Source organism: Pelophylax lessonae (assembly GCF_965119305.1).
Source record: "Pelophylax lessonae genome assembly, chromosome: 11".
In the NCBI taxonomy this organism is placed as follows: domain Eukaryota; kingdom Metazoa; phylum Chordata; class Amphibia; order Anura; family Ranidae; genus Pelophylax; species Pelophylax lessonae.
In genome coordinates this window covers 234,439,252-234,462,486 of record NC_138778.1, presented here as the reverse complement: position 1 = coordinate 234,462,486, position 23,235 = coordinate 234,439,252, and the positions used below count along the sequence as shown (strand labels likewise).

Below are 23,235 nucleotides of genomic sequence, written 5' to 3'. Positions count from 1 at the left end.
CAACCAGCGAGAGCTGGGGGGGGGCCCAGGAGACGGAAGGCAACCAGCGAGAGCTGGGGGGGGGGGGACCCAGGAGATGAAAGGCAACCAGCGAGAGCTGGGGGGGGGCCCAGGAGACGGAAGGCAACCAGCGAGAGCTGGGGGGGGGCCCAGGAGACGGAAGGCAACCAGCGAGAGCTGGGGGACCCAGGAGATGAAAGGCAACCAGCGAGAGCTGGGGGACCCCGGAGATGAAAGGCAACCAGCGAGAGCTGGGGGACCCAGGAGACGGAAGGCAACCAGCGAGAGCTGGGGGACCCCGGAGATGAAAGGCAACCAGCGAGAGCTGGGGGGCCCAGGAGACGGACACACTCAGAAGTGTCAGTTTCTCAGCTTCCCATCTGAGTTCAGGGACCATTTCTTAGAATCTGAGCAGAGTTCAGTGGCAGGAAAGATAAGTACTGACATTTGTTTACAGGTATGACTTTTCAGAGAAATTTGTAAAAAAAGAGTGACAGGTCACTGACAGCTGTTCTGTTTTAATGAACCGCTCATTACTCATTGATCCTGCCAGTATATCTGTTATTTTCCACTTCCTGTAGGAAATGTGACAACATTGTTCTGTAGTGACAGAGCACAGCGGTGTGGACAGGGACGTCTTGGATGAACACAGAGTTTTAGAATCAAAGCGTTTATAAAGGCAAACAAAAACAATTCACTTCCTCTTTAAATGAACTGCCATTTCTAATATTTGCATTTGATGCTGCACCCGGGTAATCCTGCCTGAGCCGCTCCTCCTGAAAGTAAACTGACCATGGCAGACAATCCGAGATCCCATGGTCAGTTTACAGCTTGTGTCATCACACCAAAGATACACTTCTAGGTCTGATGTAATGCCGGACACGTGATACGCCGTGCATTGCCGGGGGAGGTGACAGCGATCACATGACCTGCCATCTGAAGGCGCACAACACAGCAGAGGCAAGCGATTATATAAATAAAACTTAGAGCAGTTCTTCATGTTACTGGTGGGGTGCACAGCGATATTTACAGCAAGGGTTACAATCACTTTAACCTCTGATCACCGGCCGCACGCAAATATTTTGGCCTCTAGGTGGGTGAGCCTTGGCGCGGAAAGGCTGCATAATTGCACAGAGCTGTGTGGAGACAACGCGCCCTGCGATTGGGAACTTTCCAATCGCGTGACCGCCGTGACCTCCAATCGCGTGACCGCCGTGACCTCCAATCGCGTGACCGCCGTGACCTCCAATCGCGTGACCGCCGTGACCTCCAATCGCGTGACCGCCGTGACCTCCAATCGCGTGACCGCCGTGACCTCCAATCGCGTGACCGCCGTGACCTCCAATCGCGTGACCGCCGTGACCTCCAATCGCGTGACCGCCGTGACCTCCAATCGCGTGACCGCCGTGACCTCCAATCGCGTGACTGCAAATCCTTACGGTTGTAAAGTGGTTAAAGCAGGGGTCTCCAAACGATGGCCCTCCAGTTGTTCGGGAACTACAATTCCCATCATGCCTAGTCATGTCTGTGAATGTCAGAGTTTTACAATGCCTCATGGGTTGTGTAATTCAAAATAAATTGAAGAGATAGTAGTAAGAGTATTCTGATTGGTTTGCGGAAAAGTTATTGCGTCTACAAACTAGAGGAAAGATTTGTCATTTTTATTTTTTTACTAGTCATGGCGGCAATCTGCGATTTTTAGCGGGACAGACATTGCAGCGGACAGATCGGGCCCCTGACATTTTTGACAATTTGGGGGGGGGGGCCAGTGACATTACTACAGTAATCAGTGCTAAAAATATGCACTGTCACTGTACTGACATTACATAGTTACATAGTAGGTGAGGTTGAATAAAGACAATAGTCCATCCAGTTCCCCCTGTGTAGGTGTGTGTGGCCGTTATCTCTCATTCCCCTGAATGTTCTGATCCTTGAGTCTTTTGAAAGCCACCATACTTCCCGCAGAAACCACCTCTTGTGGTAGAGAATTCCACAATCTTGTTGCCCTAACAGTAAAGAACCCCCACGTTGCCTGAGGTTAAAACGCTTCTCCTCTAATCGCATTGTATGCCCCCCGAGTCCTCATGCAATCCCTTCGACTGAACAGCTTTTTTTCTAAGCCGAGATCCCCATTGAGATATTTATAAATTGCCATCATGTCCCCTCTCAGGCGTCTCTTCTCCAGGGAGAATAAATTAAGCGATTGTAGACGCTCTTCATAATTAAAGGTCCTCCAATCCCCTAATCAGTTTAGTTGCCCTTCTCTGGACTCTCTCCAGCTCCAACACATCCCTCCTGAGGACTGGCGACCAGAACTGGACAGAATACTCCAGATGCGGTCGGACCAGAGTTTTATAAAGTGGAAGGATTATAGTCTTATCTCTGGAATACATCCCTTTCTTTATGCATGCTAATATTCTGCTGGCTTTGGCAGCTGCCGCTTGACATTGCATGCTGTTGCCTAATCTATCATCAACCAAGACTCCCAGATCTTTCTCCATTTTTGATTCCCCCAGGGGTTCCCCTCCTAACGTGTATTGTGCTTTTGTGTTTTTAGTCCCCAAGTGCAAAACCTTACACTTCTCCACATTAAACCTCATTTGCCATGTTGTTGCCCACTCTGTTATTTTGTCCAGGTCATTCTGTAGGATATCTGCTTCATGCTGTGCAGTTATTGCCCTGCCCAATTTTGTGTCATCTGAAAAAACTGATATCGAACTCCTGATCCCGTCCTCAATGCTGTTTATGAATAAATTGAACAAGGTTGGTCCCAGGACTGAGCCTTGGGGGACCCCGCTTACTACCTCAGACCAGTCGGAGTATGCGCTGTTTATTACCACTCTTTGGACACGCCCTTTTAGCCAGTTCCGTATCCAAGAGCAAACCCTGCTGTCGATACCTGCAGACCTTATTTTATAAATTAAGCGCTTATGGGGAACTGTATCAAACGCCTTAGCGAAATCCAAGTACCCCACATCCACTGGTCTCCCCCTATCTAGCTCAAAGCTCACCTCCTCGTAGAATGTTAAGAGATTGGTTTGACAAGAACATTGGTAGGGAAGGGGTTAACAGTGTTGATCACAGGGTTAAGTGTGAGTCTAGGGGAGTGTTAACAGTGGGGGGGGGGGGGGGGGTGGCTTGTGAAATGATCATAGAGATCTGTGTTCCTATATAGAAGGATTACAGGCGCTCTGATCATTCCAGGGAGAAGGACGGTCGGCTGTGTTTATAACATCCGCCCATCCTCCTCTCTCAGCGGGGAGAGATTGCGGGTGTCAGGCGCCAATTGCAGCTGCCGGCCCCGTGGATCAGCATTATCGCTGCTTAGTGGGGGCAGGGCTCACCCCCCAGCACCATGTGACCGACCTATGTAGGGCTACATTGGTGTGCGTAGGGGAACCAGTTTAAAAAATAAAATAAAAAAAATGTTAAAAAAGCCCCTGTAACCTCGCGCTCGCACGCAGAATCAAACGCATACGTAATTCGCACCCGCACATGTAAACGACTTTCCGACCACACGTGAGGTATCGCAGCGATCGTCTCAGCGACAGCAATAATAGAAAGATTTTTTAAGTACCGTAGTTTTGCGCCATTTCATATATATTTGGGGGTTTTCAGTCATTTTTTAGCAAAAAAAAAAAAAAAGATTTTTACACGGAGAGAAATGCCAGAATTGGCCGGATGTGAAGTGGTTAACCACACAGGGCCCCGGCATTTTCTGGCACTTTTATGTTACAATCAGTTTTGTACTCAGAACCCCCAAACATTTTTTTAAAGCAGAAAAAAAAAGAAATTGGGGGGTTATGCAATTTTTTGTGTCACACGGTATTTGCGCAGTGGTTTCTCAAACAGAATTTTTGGTAAAAATTTAATTTTTCTGCATTAAACAAAAAAAAAAAAAAAAAAAAATACATAACCCATTTTTTTGTTTAGTAAAATATAAAATGTCACACCATGTAGAGACCAAACATGTCACGTCCCCTCCCACTGCATACAATAGCAATTGAGCGGTTAGTTAGCAGCTCTGATTGCTTTTCTATCACAGGAAAGCCGAGCGTCAGCTGAAAATACCATTCCCGGGGTGACGCCTGCAGCTGCAGATCATCCCACTACAATCACTCAGTCCGGGACATAACAGGTAAGTGACAGGTCAGCAAGCGGTCAGCGGCAGCTCAGCAAGCGGTCAGCGGCAGCTCAGCAAGCGGTCAGCGGCAGCTCAGCAAGCGGTCCAGGCTCCAATCACTCACCAGCACAATGCCAAAGCTGCACCATTTTGCGTGTGATTTTGGAGGCACACATTTCATCGGACTTTACTCTCCGGATCTCTGGTGGGCACCGTGTCAGTCACACAGATTTGAATAGGTGCCATTGAAAAGAATGTGCTGCGATTTGTCATGTGACTGACAAGCCAAGTGTGAATGGAGCCTATGGGACAAAGAGCAACAGCCCCCCCCCCCCCCCGATTTCTCTGGGTGATCCCTGTACATTGCAGGGATTGTAACAAACTTTGTTGCAGATTCTTCCGTTTTGTTATTTAGAAGAAATCATTGTTTGTTCCTCTGTGCTGTGGATGTGAATTCCTCTGAAGGGTCTGCATCCCTTTAAATGTCATTTCTCTTTGGATGCATCTCATCAAAAATTACATTTTAGTTGCAGGGGAGGCCCAAAATCTGACCTGCATCTTAGTGAAGACTTCTGGGAAAATGAGTGAGCCAATCACAGAAGCAGGAAATGATGTTTCTGGGGGGCTCTGTATACCATGTGTGTACACAGCGCCCCCAGGTGGACGTATTGCATTTTACAGAAAATTAGATTGAAAAGGAAAGGTAATCTATATTAATAAAATGCAAGTGTCCCTGTGTCCAGTTTCCCTGTGTCCGTGGGATTGCGCTACTGCGCATGTGCCCCACGGACAGCCGTTGGGACACACACACCATCACGGGAAAATTGCTGTCACGGGCGAACCAAAGGTGCTGGAGACCCCAAAATTGTATCGCAGGTGGCCAAGACGCTCCCCTACAGCTGAGAAAAATGTGGGTTTTTGGGGATGAAAGGGCGCGGAGCAGTGACCCCGAGAACTGGGCTTCCCCCCGCCATAGACTTCAATGTTAAACCTGGTCACCTCGCGGTTAGGTCAGGGCCCGGTTCTCGGGGTCACTGCTCCACACCCTTTCATCCCCGAGAACCCCAAATTTTTATCAGCTGTAGGGGAACGTCATGGCTATCTACAGTACAATTTTGGGGTCTCCAGCATATATGGTTCGTCCATGACAGCTCCCCAAAGGGACCGTGACCTAACCGCGAGGTGACCAGGTTTAACATTGGAGTCTATGGCGGGGGGTGGCACGGTTCTCGGGGGTCACTGCTCTGTGCCCTTTCATCCCCGAAACCCCGAATTTTTATCAGCTGTAGGGGAGCGTCTTTGCCACCTGCGGTACAATTTTGGGGTCTCCAGCACCTTTGGTTCGCCCGTGACAGCAATTTTCCCGCGGTGGTGTGTGCGTCCCACCTCAGCCCCTCCTCCTCTCAATCAGCTGTTCGCTAAGTCTTAGAATTTCATCGGACCTTGAAAATGTATTGTGCGCACCGGGGCTCGCACCAGCTGGGTTATGATGTAGCATCACCGGAAGGGACGAGGTCCGGAATTTTCATGGGTCCGACAAAATTTTAGAACACACACTACAATCCCCTCCCTCCCCACAATACAATCCCATCCCCCCCCAACACACTACAATCCCCTCCCTCCCCCATACACTGTAGAACCCCTCCCCCCATACACTACAATCCTCTCCCTTCCCCATACACTACAATACCCTCCCTCCTCCCCCCCCCCCCATACACTACAATCCCCTCCGTCCCCCATACACTGTACAATGGGTTCTACATCCATGTCAGGAGATGGAGCAGAGTTTGTACAATCAGATTGTATCCCATCTGATCCACTGTCGCTACATTAATATATATGTTTTTGAATAAAGTGTGGGAGAATTAGAACTCCTGTCAGAGGTGTGTGTGTGTATATATATATATATATATATATATATATATATACACACACACACACACACACACACACACACACACACACACACACACACATATATATATATACATACATATAGAGTCCAAGTGTCTCTGCGTCCAGTCCCTGTGTCCGTGGGATTGCGCTACTGCGCATGTGCCCCACGGACAGCCGTTGGGACTTGGAGCGCAGAGACTTCGGGCGGCCGGGCAAAACTGTTGAAGCGGCGGGTGCACGCTCGCGTGGACTTACTGCCAAGTCTTTTCTTACAAATGTTTGACCACATGTGTTCTAGCGCCCGTTAACGGGCTTAATGTCTAGTTTCTAATAATATTCAATCACAATGTGACTCGTGTAATAATTGGATATATTTACAATCCGCTGGGTTCTTCCAGCAAAATGGAATGTTTTCTTTCCTCCCCCCCTCCAGGGTCCGGCCTTCACCGACCACCAAGGCAGACTGACTGGACACTCACTGCTACCACTGCACTGACCCCCCCGCCCCTGCTGCTACTAAGCTGTCACCCCCTCCACTGCACTATCACCCCCTCCCCTGCGCTGCCCCCCCATCCCCTGCTACTCCTGCGCCGTCACCCCCTCCCCAATCCCCTGCTACTCCTGCGCCGTCACCCACCCCCCCATCCCCTGCTACTCCTGCGCCGTCACCCACCCCCGCATCCCCTGCTACTCCTGCGCCGTCACCCACCCCCGCATCCCCTGCGCTGTCACCTCCCCCCCCATCCCCTGCTACTCCTGTGCTGTCACCCCCCTCCCCATCCCCTGCACCTCCTGCGCTGTCACCCCCCTCCCCATCCCCTGCGCTGTCACCTCCCCCCCCATCCCCTGCGCCGTCACCCCCCCCCCCATCCCCTGCTACTCCTGCGCTGTCACCTACCCCCCATCCCCTGCTACTCCTGCGCCGTCACCTACCCCCCCATCCCCTGCTACTCCTGCGCTGTCACCCCCCCATATCCCCTGCTACTCCTGCGCTGTCACCCCCCCCCCCCAATCCCCTGCTACTCCTGCGCTGTCACCCCCCCCATCCCCTGCTACTCCTGCGCTGTCACCCCCCCCCCATCCCCTGCTACTCCTGCGCTGTCACCCCCCCCCCCATCCCCTGCTAATCCTGCGCTGTCACCCCCCCCCCATCCCCTGCTAATCCTGCGCTGTCACCCCCCCCCCCCCATCCCCTGCTAATTCTGCGCTGTCACCCCCCTCCCCAGTGCTACAGCGCTGTCACTTCAGTGGCAAAGATATCTGCAAGGGAAGAGAGGAGCGCCCGGTGTCCAGTATTACCATCCATCCATCCATGGAAGAACAATTACTGAGTGAAGAATATACATCCAGCCAATAAAGAGGAACTTCCCTCCCCCAATAGAAGCCATTGCTGCCATCATTATTACATAGAAGGGAGATCATTTACTGCTTTTATACTTTATTTACATTTCTTTAGCTACTTCCTGGTTTCTGGCCAAGGCAAAATGATATCATACACCCCAGGAGTGTTCAGGAGGAGGAGGAGCTCTCAGCTAAGCCACACCCTCCTTCCTGCATAGCTGAGATAAAGCACGGAGACACGGACACAGGCATTGTAGATCCACAACAAACACTGACTATACAGGTCCTTCTCAAACAATGAGCATATTGTGATAAAGTTGATTATTTTCTGTAATGTACTGATAAACATTAGACTTTCATATATTTTACATTCATTACACACAACTGAAGTAGTGAAGCCTTTTATTGGTTTAATATCGATGATTTTGGCATACAGCTCATGAAAACCCAAAATTCCTATCTCAAAAAATTAGCATATTTCATCCGACCAATAAAAAAAAAGTGTTTTTAATACAAAAAAAGTCAACCTTCAAATAATGATGTTCAGTTATGCACTCAATACTTGGTCGGGAATCCTTTTGCAGAAATGACTGCTTCAATGCAGCGTGGCATGGAGGCAATCAGCCTGTGGCACTGCTGAGGTGTTATGGAGGCCCAGGATGCTTCGATAGCGGCCTTCAGCTCATCCAGAGTGTTGGGTCTTGCGTCTCTCAACTTTCTCTTCACAACATCCCACAGATTCTCTATGGGGTTCAGGTCAGGCCAATTGAGCACAGTAATACCATGGTCAGTAAACCATTTAGCAGTGGTTTTGGCACTGTGAGCAGGTGCCAGGTCGTGCTGAAAAATGAAATCTTCATCTCCATAAAGCTTTTCAGCAGATGGAAGCATGAAGGGCTCCAAAATCTCCTGATAGCTGCATTGACCCTGCCCTTGATAAAACACAGTGGACCAACACCAGCAGCTGACATGGCACCCCAGACCATCACTGACTGTGGGTATTTGACACTGGACTTCAGGCATTTCCCTCTCCCCAGTCTTCCTCCAGACTCTGGCACCTTGATTTCCCGAATGACATGCAAAATTTGCTTTCATCCGAAAAAAGTACTTTGGACCACTGAGCAACAGTCCAGTGCTGCTTCTCTGTAGCCCAGGTCAGGCGCTTCTGCCGCTGTTTCTGGTTGAAAAGTGTCTTGACCTGGGGAATGCGGCACCTGTAACCCATTTCCTGCACACGCCTGTACACGGTGGCTCTAGATGTTTCTACTCCAGACTCAGTCCACTGCTTCCACAGGTCCCCCAAGGTCTGGAATCGGTCCTTCTCCACAATCTTCCTCAGGGTCCGGTCACCTCTTCTCGTTGTGCAGCGTTTTCTGCCACACTTTTTCCTTCCCACAGACTTCCCACTGAGGTGCCTTGATACAGCACTCTGGGAACAGCCTATTCCTTCAGAAATTTCTGTGTCTTACCCTTGAGGGGTCAATGATGGCCTTCTGGACAGCAGTCAGGTCGGCAGTCTTACCCATGATTGCGGTTTTGAGTAATGAACCAGGCTGGGAGTTCTTAAAAGCCTCAGGAATCTTTTGCAGGTGTTTAGAGTTAATTAGTTGATTCAGATGATTAGGTTAATAGCTCGTTTAGAGAACCTTTTCATGATATGCTAATTTTTTGAGATAGGAATTTCGGGGTTTTCATGAGCTGTATGCCAAAATCATCAATATTAAACCAATAAAAGGCTTGCACTACTTCAGTTGTGTGTAATGAATGTAAAATATATGAAAGTCTAATGTTTATCAGTACAGAAAATAATCAAATTTATCACAATATGCTCATTATTTTAGAAGGACTGTACACGGTTCCCGAATCCCCCTGAAACGCGTTGGCTGGATGTTGTGGATTCTTCATTCAATAATGGATTGTTATTCTCCCGTGGGTGGTAATAATAAGACAACGGGCACGCCTCTCCTCATGTAAATATGGAAGAGTGGCCCCTCCCCCATTTATCTCCGCTAAGATCCATATACACATCCACTTCTAATCCCCCCCCCCCCCCAGAAGGTACAGCCTCTGACCTATATACATGTATACACAGATCTAATCATCAATCTTATCTGCTTTATACAGTGTGTGCCCCCCCCGGACCCCATATTGTTACCTCTGTGAACATTGCTGTAGATGGTGGCCCTGAAATCCTCCTCTGCCGTCTGGGGGGGGGGGGGGTTACATGGGGTGTGGCCCCCCAGGTGCTCCTGTGTTGGGGGTGAACCCCATGGCTGTTGAAAGGTGTTGTATACAGACAATTTGGGGGGCAGGGGAGTATATAGACACATTTTGGGGAGGCTGGGGCTTCTGTGTTGGGGGTGCATATAGAGAATTTGGGGGGCAGATGATTCGATGTTGGGGGGTGTATAAAGACACTGGGAGGGAGGGGCAGATGCTCCTGTGTTAGAGGGGTGTATATAGACACATTTTGAGGGGGGTGGTATATATATAGGGGTGTAGCCCCCAATGTTGGGGGTGGTATATATAGGGGTGTAGCCCCCAATGTTGGGGGTGGTATATATAGGGGTGTAGCAACCTGGGCCCCAAATGTTCGCAGGTGGTATATACAAGGGTGTAGCCCCCAGGGCCCCCTATGTTTGGGATGATATATATAGGGGTTTAGCCCCACAGGCCCCTATGTTTGGGGGTGGTATATATAGGGGTGTAGCCCCCTGGGCCCCCAATGCTGGCAAGTGGTGTATATAGGGTTGTAGCCCCTAGGGCCCCATATGTTTTGAGTGGTATATATATATAGGGGTATAGACCCCTGGGCCCCCTATGTTGGTGGGTGGTATATATAGGGATGTAGCCCCCTATGTTTGGGATGATATATATATATAGGGGTGTAGACCCCAGGGCCCCCTATGTTTGGGATGATATATAGGGGTGTAGCCCCAATGTTGGGGGTGGTATATATAGGGGTGTAGCCCCCAGGGCCCCCTATGGTGGGGATAGATATATATATAATACGGCGATAGATAAATATATATGGGTGTAGCCCCCAGGGCCCCTATGTTTTCTGTGGTATATATAGGGGTGTAGCCCCCTATGTTGGGGGGGATGATATATATAGGGATGTAGCCCCCAGGGCCCCCTATGTTTGGGATGATATATATAGGGGTGTAGCCCCCAATATTGGGGGGTGGTATATATAGGGGTGTAGCGCCCTGGGCCCCCCTATGTTGGGGGTGGTATATATAGGGGTGTAGCCCCCAATGCTGGTGGGTGGTGTATATAAGGGTGTAGCCCCCAGGGCCCCCTATGTTTTGGGTGGTATATATAGGGGTATAGACCCCTGGGCCCCTATGTTTTGGGTGGTATATATAGGGGTATAGACCCCTGGGCCCCTATGTTGGCAGGTGGTATATATAGGGGTGAAGCCCCCAGGGCCCCCTATGTTTGGGATATATATAGGGGTGTAGCCCCCCAGGTTGGGGGTGATATATATGGGGTGTAGCCCCCAGTGCCCCTATGTTTGGGGTGATATATATAGGGGTGAAGCCCCCAGGGCCCCCTATGGTGGGGATATATATATATATATATATAGGGGTGTAGCCCCCTATGTTGTGGGTAGTCTATATAGGCAATTACAGGGGTGTGATAGATATATATAGGGGTGTAGCCCCCAGTGCCCCTATGTTGGGGGTGATATATATAGGGGTGAAGCCCCCAGGGCCCCCTATGGTGGGGATATATATATATATATAGGGGTGTAGCCCCCTATGTTGTGGGTAGTCTATATAGGCAATTACAGGGGTGTGATAGATATATATAGGGGTGTAGCCCCCCAGGTTTGGGATGATATATAGGGGTGTAGCCCCCAGTGCCCCTATGTTGGGGGTGATATAGGGGTGCTAGGGGTAGTCTATATAAACACATACAGGGGTGTGGCCCCCAAGTTGCCCCTATATTGGGGGGTGGTCTATATAGACATATATGGGTGTGGCCCCTATGGGCCCCTGTGTTCAGGGGTTCTATAAGGACACATACAGGGCCCCATAGTCTCACCTTTGATGACGTTGCTGTAGGTGGTGGCCCCAGAACTCCTCCTTGGCCCTCAGTGTTATGGGGGGAGGGGGGTAAGTGGGGTGTGGCCCCCAGGGGCCCCATAGTCTCACCTTTGATGACGTTGCTGTAGATGGTGGCCCGGAACTCCTCCTTGGCCCTCAGGTCGAAGTCCTGCCCATGGATGATCCTCATCTGTTTGAGGAAGGTGCTCTTGCCGCTCTCTCCGGCCCCGAGGAGGAGGATCTTCACCAGCCGCTTCACATACGTCTTCTCCCGGGAAATCACCCGGTCTATCTCCTTGGACTTCCTCTGCTGCTCGGCCTCCCGGGTGTTCAGCACGCAGTTCGGGAAACAGACGGAGAGCACGGAGCGGGACGGCAGGAAGTCCGCCATCTTCCTCTCTACCGAGCCCAGGGAGGAGGCTGTCTGCCTGCGTGCGCGACCCCGATCCACAGAAGAGCGCGCAACCCCGCCCGGCACGTTCCTAAATGCTGAGTGGAAATTGTCCGCGTCCGCGCCATCTTGTCGGAGACCAAATTTCAAAGGCCCCTAAAGGAAACGACTAACCAAATATGGCCGCTGGATGGAGACACAGAGCGCGAAGGACGTAGGAAGCTCTGACATCACCGGCCTATAAAACCGAAATCAGAGAGGCCGAGCGGCCTGAGGCGAATGGCGGCCCGAGGGGTCCTAAAACAGATCCCGTATCAGTGTTACCTACAGGGGCCACAGGCCCTTCAATAACACAAACCTCCCACATAGAAGTGATACTCAGGGGCCACAGGCCCTTTATTACACAAACCCCCCTCATAGAAGTGATAATCAGGGGCCACAGGCCTTTCTATAACACAAACCCCCCACATAGAAGTCATACACAGGGGCCACTGGCCCTTCAATAACACAAACCCATCACATAGAAGTGATACTCAGGGGCCACAGGCCTTTCTATAACACAAACCCCCCTCATAGAAGTGAAACTCGGGGGCCACAGGCTCTTCTATAACACAGACCCCCCTCATACTCAGGGGCCACAGGCCCTTTAAAACACAATCCGCCCCCCTCATAGAAATGATACTCAGGGGCCACAGGCCCTTCTATAACACAACCCCCCTCATACTCAGGGGCCACAGGCCCTTTATTACAGAAACTCCCCACATAGAAGTGAAACTCAGGGGCCACAGGCCCTTCAATAACACAAACCCCCCTCATACTCAGGGGCCACAGGCCCTTTATAATACAAACCCCCCTCATAGAAGTTATATTCAGGGGCCACAGGCCCCTTATTACACAAACCCCCATAATAGGCCCTTCTATAACACAAACCCCCCTCATAGAAATGATACTCAGGGGCCACAGGCCCTTTATAACACAAGCTCCCCTCATAGAATTGATATTAAGGGGCCACAGGCCCTTTAAAACACAATCCACCCTCATAGAAGTGATACTCAGGGGCCACAGACCCTTTTATAACACAAATCTCCCTCATAGAAATGATACTCAGGGGCCACAGGCCCTTTATAACACAAACTCCCCTCATAGAATTGATATTAAGGGGCCACAGGCCCTTTAAAACACAATCCACCCTCATAGAAGTGATACTCAGGGGCCACAGACCCTTTTATAACACAAATCTCCCTCATAGAAGTGATACTCAGGGGCCACAGAAACCACCTCAAAGAAGTAATACTCAGGGGCCACAGACCCTTTATAACATAAAGCCCCCTCATTGCAGTGATACTCAGGGGCCACAGGCTCTTTTATAACACAAACCCCCCTTCATAGAACTGATATTCAGGGGCCACAGGCCCTTCCATAAAACAAACCTCCCTCATAGAAGCAATACTCGGGGGCCACAGGCCCTTTTATAACACAATCACACTCAAAGAAGTGATACTCAGGGGCCACAGGCCCTTTATAACACCAAGCCCCCTCATTGCAGTGATACTCAGGGGCCACAGGCCTTTTTATAACACAAATCCCCCTTACAGAACTGATATTCAGGGGCCACAGGCCCTTTACAACAAAAATTCCCCCTAATAGAAGTAATACTCAGGGGCCACAGGCCCTTTTTAGTCACAAACCCCCCTCACAGAAGTGATGCTCAGGGGCCATAGGCCCTTTATAACACAAATCCCCTCATAGAAGTGATACTCAGGGGCCATAGGCCCTTCATAATACAAACTCCCCTCACTAAAGATATACTCAGGGGCCACAGGCCCTTTATAACACAACCCCCCCCCCCCCCCCCCCATCATAGAAGTGATACTCAGGGGCCACTGGACATTTTATAACACAAACTCCCCTCATGGAAGCGGGGCCCTCTGGGGCCAGAGGCTTACAGAAGTGATACACAGGGCTACAGGCTTTTTTACTACAAAGACTCTCTTAGAAGTCATACACATGCAGGGGCCCCTCATAGAAGGGATAGGGGCCACAGGCCCTTTTATAGTACGAAGATGCTCATAGAAGACACAGTATATACAGACTTGGACCCCTCATAAAAGAAGTTACAGATGGGCCACTTAAAGAAGTGACACACACACAGGGACATACACCTGACACACACACGCAGGGACCCCTCATACACCTGACACACACACAGGGACCCCTCATACACCTGACACACACACAGGGACCCCTCATACACCTGACACACACACACAGGGACCCCTCATAGACCTGACACACACACAGGGACCCCTCATACACCTGACACACACACACACACAGGGACCCCTCATACACCTGACACACACACAGGGACCCCTCATACACCTAACACACACACAGGGACCCCTCATAGACCTGACACACACACACAGGGACCCCTCATACACCTGACACACACACACACAGGGACCCCTCATACACCTGACACACACACAGGGACCCCTCATACACCTAACACACACACAGGGACCCCTCATAGACCTGACACACACACACAGGGACCCCTCATAGACCTGACACACACACAGGGACCCCTCATACACCTGACACACACACACAGGGACCCCTCATACACCTGACACACACACAGGGACCCCTCATAGCCCTGACACACACACAGGGACCCCTCATACACCTGATACACACACACAGGAACCCCTCATACACCTGACACACACACACAGGGCCCCTTCATAGACCTGACACACACACACAGGGACCCCTCATACTCCTGATACACACACACAGGGACCCCTCATACATGTGACACACACACACAGGGACCCCTCATACACCTGACACACACACACAGGGACCCCTCATACTCCTGATACACACACAGAGGGACCCCTCATACATGTAACACACACACACAGGGACCCCTCATAAACCTGACACACACACACACAGGGACCCCTCATACACCTGACACACACACACACAGGGACCCCTCATACACCTGACACACACACAGGGACCCCTCATACACCTGACACACACACAGGGACCCCTCATAGACCTGACACACACACAGGGACCCCTCATACACCTGACACACACACACAGGGACCCCTCATAGACCTGACACACACACACAGGGACCCCTCATACACCTGACACACACACACAGGGACCCCTCATAGACCTGACACACACACACAGGGACCCCTCATACACCTGACACACACACAGGGACCCCTCATACACCTGACACACACACAGGGACCCCTCATACACCTGACACACACACACACAGGGACCCCTCATACACCTGACACACACACACACAGGGACCCCTCATACACCTGACACACACACACAGGGACCCCTCATACACCTGACACACACACAGGGACCCCTCATACACCTGACACACACACACACAGGGACACTCATACACCTGACACACACACGCAGGGACACTCATACACCTGACACACACACACAGGGACCCCTCATACACCTGACACACACACAGGGACCCCTCATACACCTAAAACACACACAGGGACCCCTCATAGCCCTGGCACACACACAGGGACCCCTCATACACCTGACACACACATACAGGGACCCTTCATAGCCCTGACACACACACAGGGACCCCTCATAGACCTGACACACACACAGGGACCCCTCATAGCCCTGACACACACACAGGGACCCCTCATACACCTGATACACGCACACAGGGACCCCTCATACACCTGACACACACACAGGGCCCCTTCATAGACCTGACACACACACACAGGGACCCCTCATACTCCTGATACACACACACAGGGACCCCTCATACATGTGACACACACACACAGGGACCCCTCATACACCTGACACACACACACAGGGACCCCTCATACTCCTGATACACACACACAAGGACCCCTCATACATGTGACACACACACACAGGGACCCCTCATAAACCTGACACACACACACAGGGCCCCTTCATAGACCTGACACACACACACAGGGACCCCTCGTACACCTGACACACACACACAGGGACCCCTCATACATGTGACACACACACACACAGGGACCCCTCATAAACCTGACACACACACACAGGGACCCCTCATACACCTGACACACACACACAGGGACCCCTCATACACCTGACACACACACAGGGCCCCTTCATAGACCTGACACACACACACAGGGACCCCTCATACATGTGACACACACACAGACCCTCATAGACCTGACAAACACACAGAGAAGCCCCTTTTAGACCTGACACACACACAGGGACCCTCATTGTCCTGACACACACAAGGACCCCTTATAGATTTGACACACACATGACCTGACACACACAAACAGGGACCCCTCATAGACCTGATATAGACAGGGACCCTCGTAGATCTGACACACACACACAGGGACCCTCATAGACCTGACACACACACACAGGGACCCCTCATAGTCCTGACACACACACACACAGGGACCCTCATAGCCCTGACACACACACACAGGGACCCTCATAGACCTGACACACACACAGGGACCCCTCATACACCTGACACACACACAGGGACCCTCATAGACCTGACACCCACACAGGGACCCTCTTAGACCTGACACACACACAGGGACCCTCATAGACCTGACACACACACTCAGGGACCCTCATAGACCTGACACACACACAGGGACCCCTCATACACCTGACACACACACAGGGACCCTCATAGACCTGACACACACACAGGGGACCCTCATAGATCTGACACACACACTCAGGGACCCTCATAGACCTGACACACACACAGGGACCCCTCATACACCTGACACACACACAGGGACCCCTCATAGCCCTGACACACACACAGGGACCCCTCATACACCTGACACACACACAGGGACCCCTCATAGACCTGACACACACACAGGGACCCTCATAGACCCGACACACACACACAACACACAGGGACCCCTCATAGATCTGACACACACACAGGGACCCCTCATAGACCCGACACACACACAGGGACCCTCATAGATCTGACACACACACAGGGGACCCCTCATAGATCTGACACACACACACAGGGCCCCTTCATAGACCTGACACACACACAGGGACCCTCATAGACCTGACACACACACAGGGACCCTCATAGACCTGACACACACACAGGGACCCCTCATACACCTGACACACACACAGGGACCCTCATAGATCTGACACACACACAGGGACCCCTCATAGACCTGACACACACACAGGGACCCCTCATAGACCTGACACACACACAGGGACCCCTCATAGACCTGACACACACACAGGGACCCTCATAGATCTGACACATACACACAGGGACCCCTCATAGACCTGACACACACACAGGGACCCCTCATAGACCTGACACACACACAGGGACCCCTCATAGACCTGACACACACACAGGGACCCTCATAGATCTGACACACAACACACAGGGACCCTCATAGACCTGACACACACACAGGGACCCCTCATAGACCTGACACACACACAGGGACCCCTCATAGACCTGACACACACACAGGGACCCCTCATAGACCTGACACACACACAGGGACCCCTCATAGACCTGACACACACACAGGGACCCTCATAGATCTGACACATACACACAGGGACCCTCATAGACCTGACACACACACAGGGACCCCTCATACACCTGACACACACACACAGGGACCCCTCATAGACCCGACACACACACACAACACACAGGGACCCCTCATAGACCTGACACACACACACAACACACAGGGACCCCTCATAGAACTGACACACACACACAGGGACCCTCATAGATCTGACACACACACAGGGACCCCTCATAGACCTGACACACACACACAGGGACCCTCATAGATCTGACACACACACAGGGACCCCTCATAGACCTGACACACACACAGGGGACCCTCATAGACCTGACACACACACAGGGACCCCTCATACACCTGACACACACACAGGGACCCCTCATAGACCTGACACACACACAGGGACCCCTCATAGACCCGACACACACACACAACACACAGGGACCCCTCATAGACCTGACACACACACAGGGGACCCTCATAGACCTGACACACACACTCAGGGACCCTCATACACCTGACACCCACACACAGGGACCCCTCATAGACCTGACACACACACAGGGGACCCTCATAGACCTGACACACACACACAGGGACCCCTCATACACCTGACACACACACAGGGACCCCTCATACACCTGACACACACACACAGGGACCCCTCATACACCTGACACACACTCAGGGACCCTCATAGACCTGACACACACACAGGGACCCCTCATACACCTGACACACACACAGGGACCCCTCATAGACCTGACACACACACAGGGACCCCTCATAGACCCGACACACACACACAACACACAGGGACCCCTCATAGACCTGACACACACACAGGGGACCCTCATAGACCTGACACACACACTCAGGGACCCTCATAGACCTGACACACACACACAGGGACCCCTCATACACCTGACACACACACAGGGACCCTCATAGACCTGACACACACACAGGGACCCCTCATAGACCTGACACACACACAGGGACCCCTCATAGACCCGACACACACACACAACACACAGGGACCCCTCATAGATCTGACACACACACAGGGACCCTCATAGACCTGACACACACACACAGGGACCCTCATAGATCTGACACACACACAGGGCCCCTTCATAGACCTGACACACACACACAGGGACCCCTCATAGATCTGACACACACACAGGGACCCTCATAGACCTGACACACACACAGGGACCCCTCATAGACCTGACACACACACAGGGACCCCTCATACACCTGACACACACACAGGGACCCCTCATAGACCTGACACACACACAGGGACCCCTCATACACCTGACACACACACAGGGACCCCTCATACACCTGACACACACACAGGGACCCCTCATACACCTGACACACACACAGGGACCCCTCATAGACCTGACACACACACAGGGACCCCTCATAGACCTGACACACACACAGGGACCCCTCATAGACCCGACACACACACACAACACACAGGGGACCCTCATAGACCTGACACACACACACAGGGACCCCTCATAGACCTGACACCCACACAGGGACCCCTCATAGACCCGACACACACACACAACACACAGGGGACCCTCATAGACCTGACACACACACACAGGGACCCTCATAGATCTGACACACACACAGGGACCCCTCATACACCTGACACACACAGGGACCCCTCATAGACCTGACACACACACACAGGGACCCCTCATAGACCTGACACACACACAGGGACCCTCATTGTCCTGACACACACAAGGACCCCTTATAGATTTGACACACACATGACCTGACACACAGAGGGACTCCTAAACACCTGTCACACACACACAGGGACCCCTCAAAGACCTGATACAGACAGGGACCCTCATAGATCTGACACACACACACAGGGCCCCTTCATAGACCTGACACACACACAGGGACCCCTCATAGACCTGACACACACACACAGGGACCCCTCATAGACCTGACACACACACACAGGGACCCCTCATACACCTGACACACACACACACAGGGACCCCTCATATTCCTGACACACACACAGGGACCCCTCATACATGTGACACACACACAGACCCTCATAGACCTGACAAACACACAGAGAAGCCCCTTTTAGACCTGACACACACACAGGGACCCTCATTGTCCTGACAAACACAAGGACCCCTTATAGATTTGACACACACATGACCTGACACACACAAACAGGGACCCTCGTAGATCTGACACACACACACAGGGACCCTCATAGACCTGACACACACACACAGGGACCCCTCATAGTCCTGACACACACACAGGGACCCTCATAGACCTGACACACACACAGGGACCCTCATAGATCTGACACACACACACACAACACACAGGGACCCTCATAGATCTGACACACACACAGGGACCCCTCATAGACCTGACACACACACACAGGGACCCCTCATACACCTGACACACACACAGGGACCCTCATAGATCTGACACACACACACAACACACAGGGACCCCTCATAGACCCGACACACACAACACACAGGGACCCCTCATAGATCTGACACACACACAGGGACCCCTCATAGACCTGACACACACACACAGGGCCCCTTCATAGACCTGACACACACACAGGGACCCTCATAGACCTGACACACACACAGGGACCCTCATAGACCTGACACACACACAGGGACCCCTCATAGACATGACACACACACACAGGGACCCCTCATAGACCTGACACACACACAGACCCTCATAGACCTGACACACACACAGGGACCCCTCATACACCTGACACACACACAGGGACCCCTCATACACCTGACACACACACAACACACAGGGACCCTCATAGATCTGACCCACACACAGGGACCCCTCATAGACCCGACACACACACACAACACACAGGGACCCTCATAGATCTGACACACACACAGGGACCCCTCATAGACCTGACACACACACACAGGGACCCTCATAGATCTGACACACACACAGGGACCCCTCATAGACCTGACACACACACAGGGACCCCTCATAGACCTGACACACCCACACAGGGACCCTCATAGACCTGACACACACACAGGGACCCTCATAGACCTGACACACACACTCAGGGACCCTCATAGACCTGACACACACACACAGGGACCCCTCATACACCTGACACACACACAGGGACCCTCATAGACCTGACACACACACAGGGGACCCTCATAGACCTGACACACACACAGGGACCCCTCATACACCTGACACACACACAGGGACCCCTCATAGACCTGACACACACACAGGGACCCCTCATAGACCTGACACACACACACACAGGGACCCCTCATAGACCTGACACACACACAGGGACCCTCATAGATCTGACACACACACAGGGACCCCTCATAGACCCGACACACACACAGGGACCCTCATAGATCTGACACACACATACAGGGACCCCTCATAGACCTGACACACACACACACAGGGGACCCCTCATAGATCTGACACACACACAGGGACCCTCATAGACCTGACACACACACAGGGACCCTCATAGACCTGACACACACACAGGGACCCTCATAGATCTGACACATACACACAGGGACCCCTCATAGACCTGACACACACACAGGGACCCTCATAGACCTGACACACACACGGACCCTCATAGACCTGACACACACACACAACACACAGGGACCCTCATAGACCTGACACACACACAGGGACCCCTCATAGACCCGACACACACACACAACACACAGGGACCCTCATAGACCTGACACACACACAGGGACCCTCATAGATCTGACACACACACAGGGACCCCTCATACACCTGACACACACACACAACACACATGGACCCCCCATAGACCTGACACACACACACAGGGACCCCTCATAGACCTGACACACACACAGGGACCCCTCATAGACCTGACACACACACAGGGACCCCTCATAGTCCTGACACACACACACAGGGACCCCTCATAGACCTGACACACACACAGGGACCCTCATAGATCTGACACACACACAGGGACCCCTCATAGACCCGACACACACACACAACACACAGGGACCCCTCATAGACCTGACACACACACACAGGGACCCTCATAGATCTGACACACACACAGGGACCCCTCATAGATCTGACACACACACAGGGACCCCTCATAGACCTGACACACACACAGGGACCCCTCATAGACCTGACACACACACACAGGGACCCTCATAGATCTGACACATACACACAGGGACCCCTCATAGACCTGACACACACACAGGGACCCCTCATAGACCTGACACACACACACAACACACAGGGACCCCTCATAGACCTGACACACACACAGGGACCCTCATAGATCTGACACACACACAGGGACCCCTCATAGACCCGACACACACACAGGGACCCCTCATAGACCCGACACACACACAGGGACCCCTCATAGATCTGACACACACACAGGGACCCTCATAGATCTGACACACACATACAGGGACCCCTCATAGACCTGACACACACACACACAGGGGACCCCTCATAGATCTGACACACACACAGGGCCCCTTCATAGACCTGACACACACACAGGGACCCTCATAGACCTGACACACACACAGGGACCCTCATAGACCTGACACACACACAGGGACCCTCATAGATCTGACACATACACACAGGGACCCCTCATAGACCTGACACACACACAGGGACCCTCATAGACCTGACACACACACGGACCCTCATAGACCTGACACACACACAGGGACCCTCATAGATCTGACACACACACAGGGACCCTCATAGACCTGACACACACACAGGGACCCTCATAGATCTGACACATACACACAGGGACCCCTCATAGACCTGACACACACACAGGGACCCTCATAGACCTGACACACACACGGACCCTCATAGACCTGACACACACACAGGGCCCCTTCATAGACCTGACACACACACAGGGACCCTCATAGATCTGACACACACACAGGGACCCTCATAGATCTGACACACACACAGGGACCCCTCATACACCTGACACACACACACAACACACAGGGACCCCTCATAGACCTGACACACACACACAGGGACCCTCATAGACCTGACACACACACAGGGACCCCTCATAGACCTGACACACACACAGGGACCCCTCATAGACCTGACACACACACAGGGACCCCTCATAGTCCTGACACACACACACAGGGACCCCTCATAGACCTGACACACACACAGGGACCCTCATAGATCTGACACACACACACAGGGACCCCTCATAGACCCGACACACACACACAACACACAGGGACCCCTCATAGACCTGACACACACACACAGGGACCCTCATAGATCTGACACACACACAGGGACCCCTCATAGATCTGACACACACACAGGGACCCCTCATAGACCTGACACACACACAGGGACCCCTCATAGACCTGACACACACACACACAGGGACCCTCATAGATCTGACACATACACACAGGGACCCCTCATAGACCTGACACACACACATACAGGGACCCTCATACACCTGACACACACACAGGGACCCTTATAGACCTGACACACACACAGGGACCCCTCATAGACCTGACACACACACAGGGACCCCTCATAGACCTGACGCCTGGTGGTTTAGGGATGAGCTCAGGCATAATTTTATCCTTGCCCAAACCCACATGAGCG

The 23,235-nt window shown here is 52.1% G+C and overlaps 1 protein-coding gene across 1 annotated transcript in view; it reads right to left on the bottom strand.

The window, feature by feature from the left end:
- The window catches only part of GNA13 (G protein subunit alpha 13), a 72,952-nt gene extending 61,111 nt beyond the window's left edge, over positions 1–11,841 (bottom strand). Inside the window, exon 1 of the mRNA XM_082272213.1 lies at positions 11,521–11,841. Within this exon, the coding sequence (XP_082128339.1) occupies positions 11,521–11,803 (283 nt within the window). The 5' untranslated portion in view covers positions 11,804–11,841. The remainder of the gene's footprint in view (positions 1–11,520) is intronic.
- Between the last annotated feature and the right edge of the window lie 11,394 nt (positions 11,842–23,235).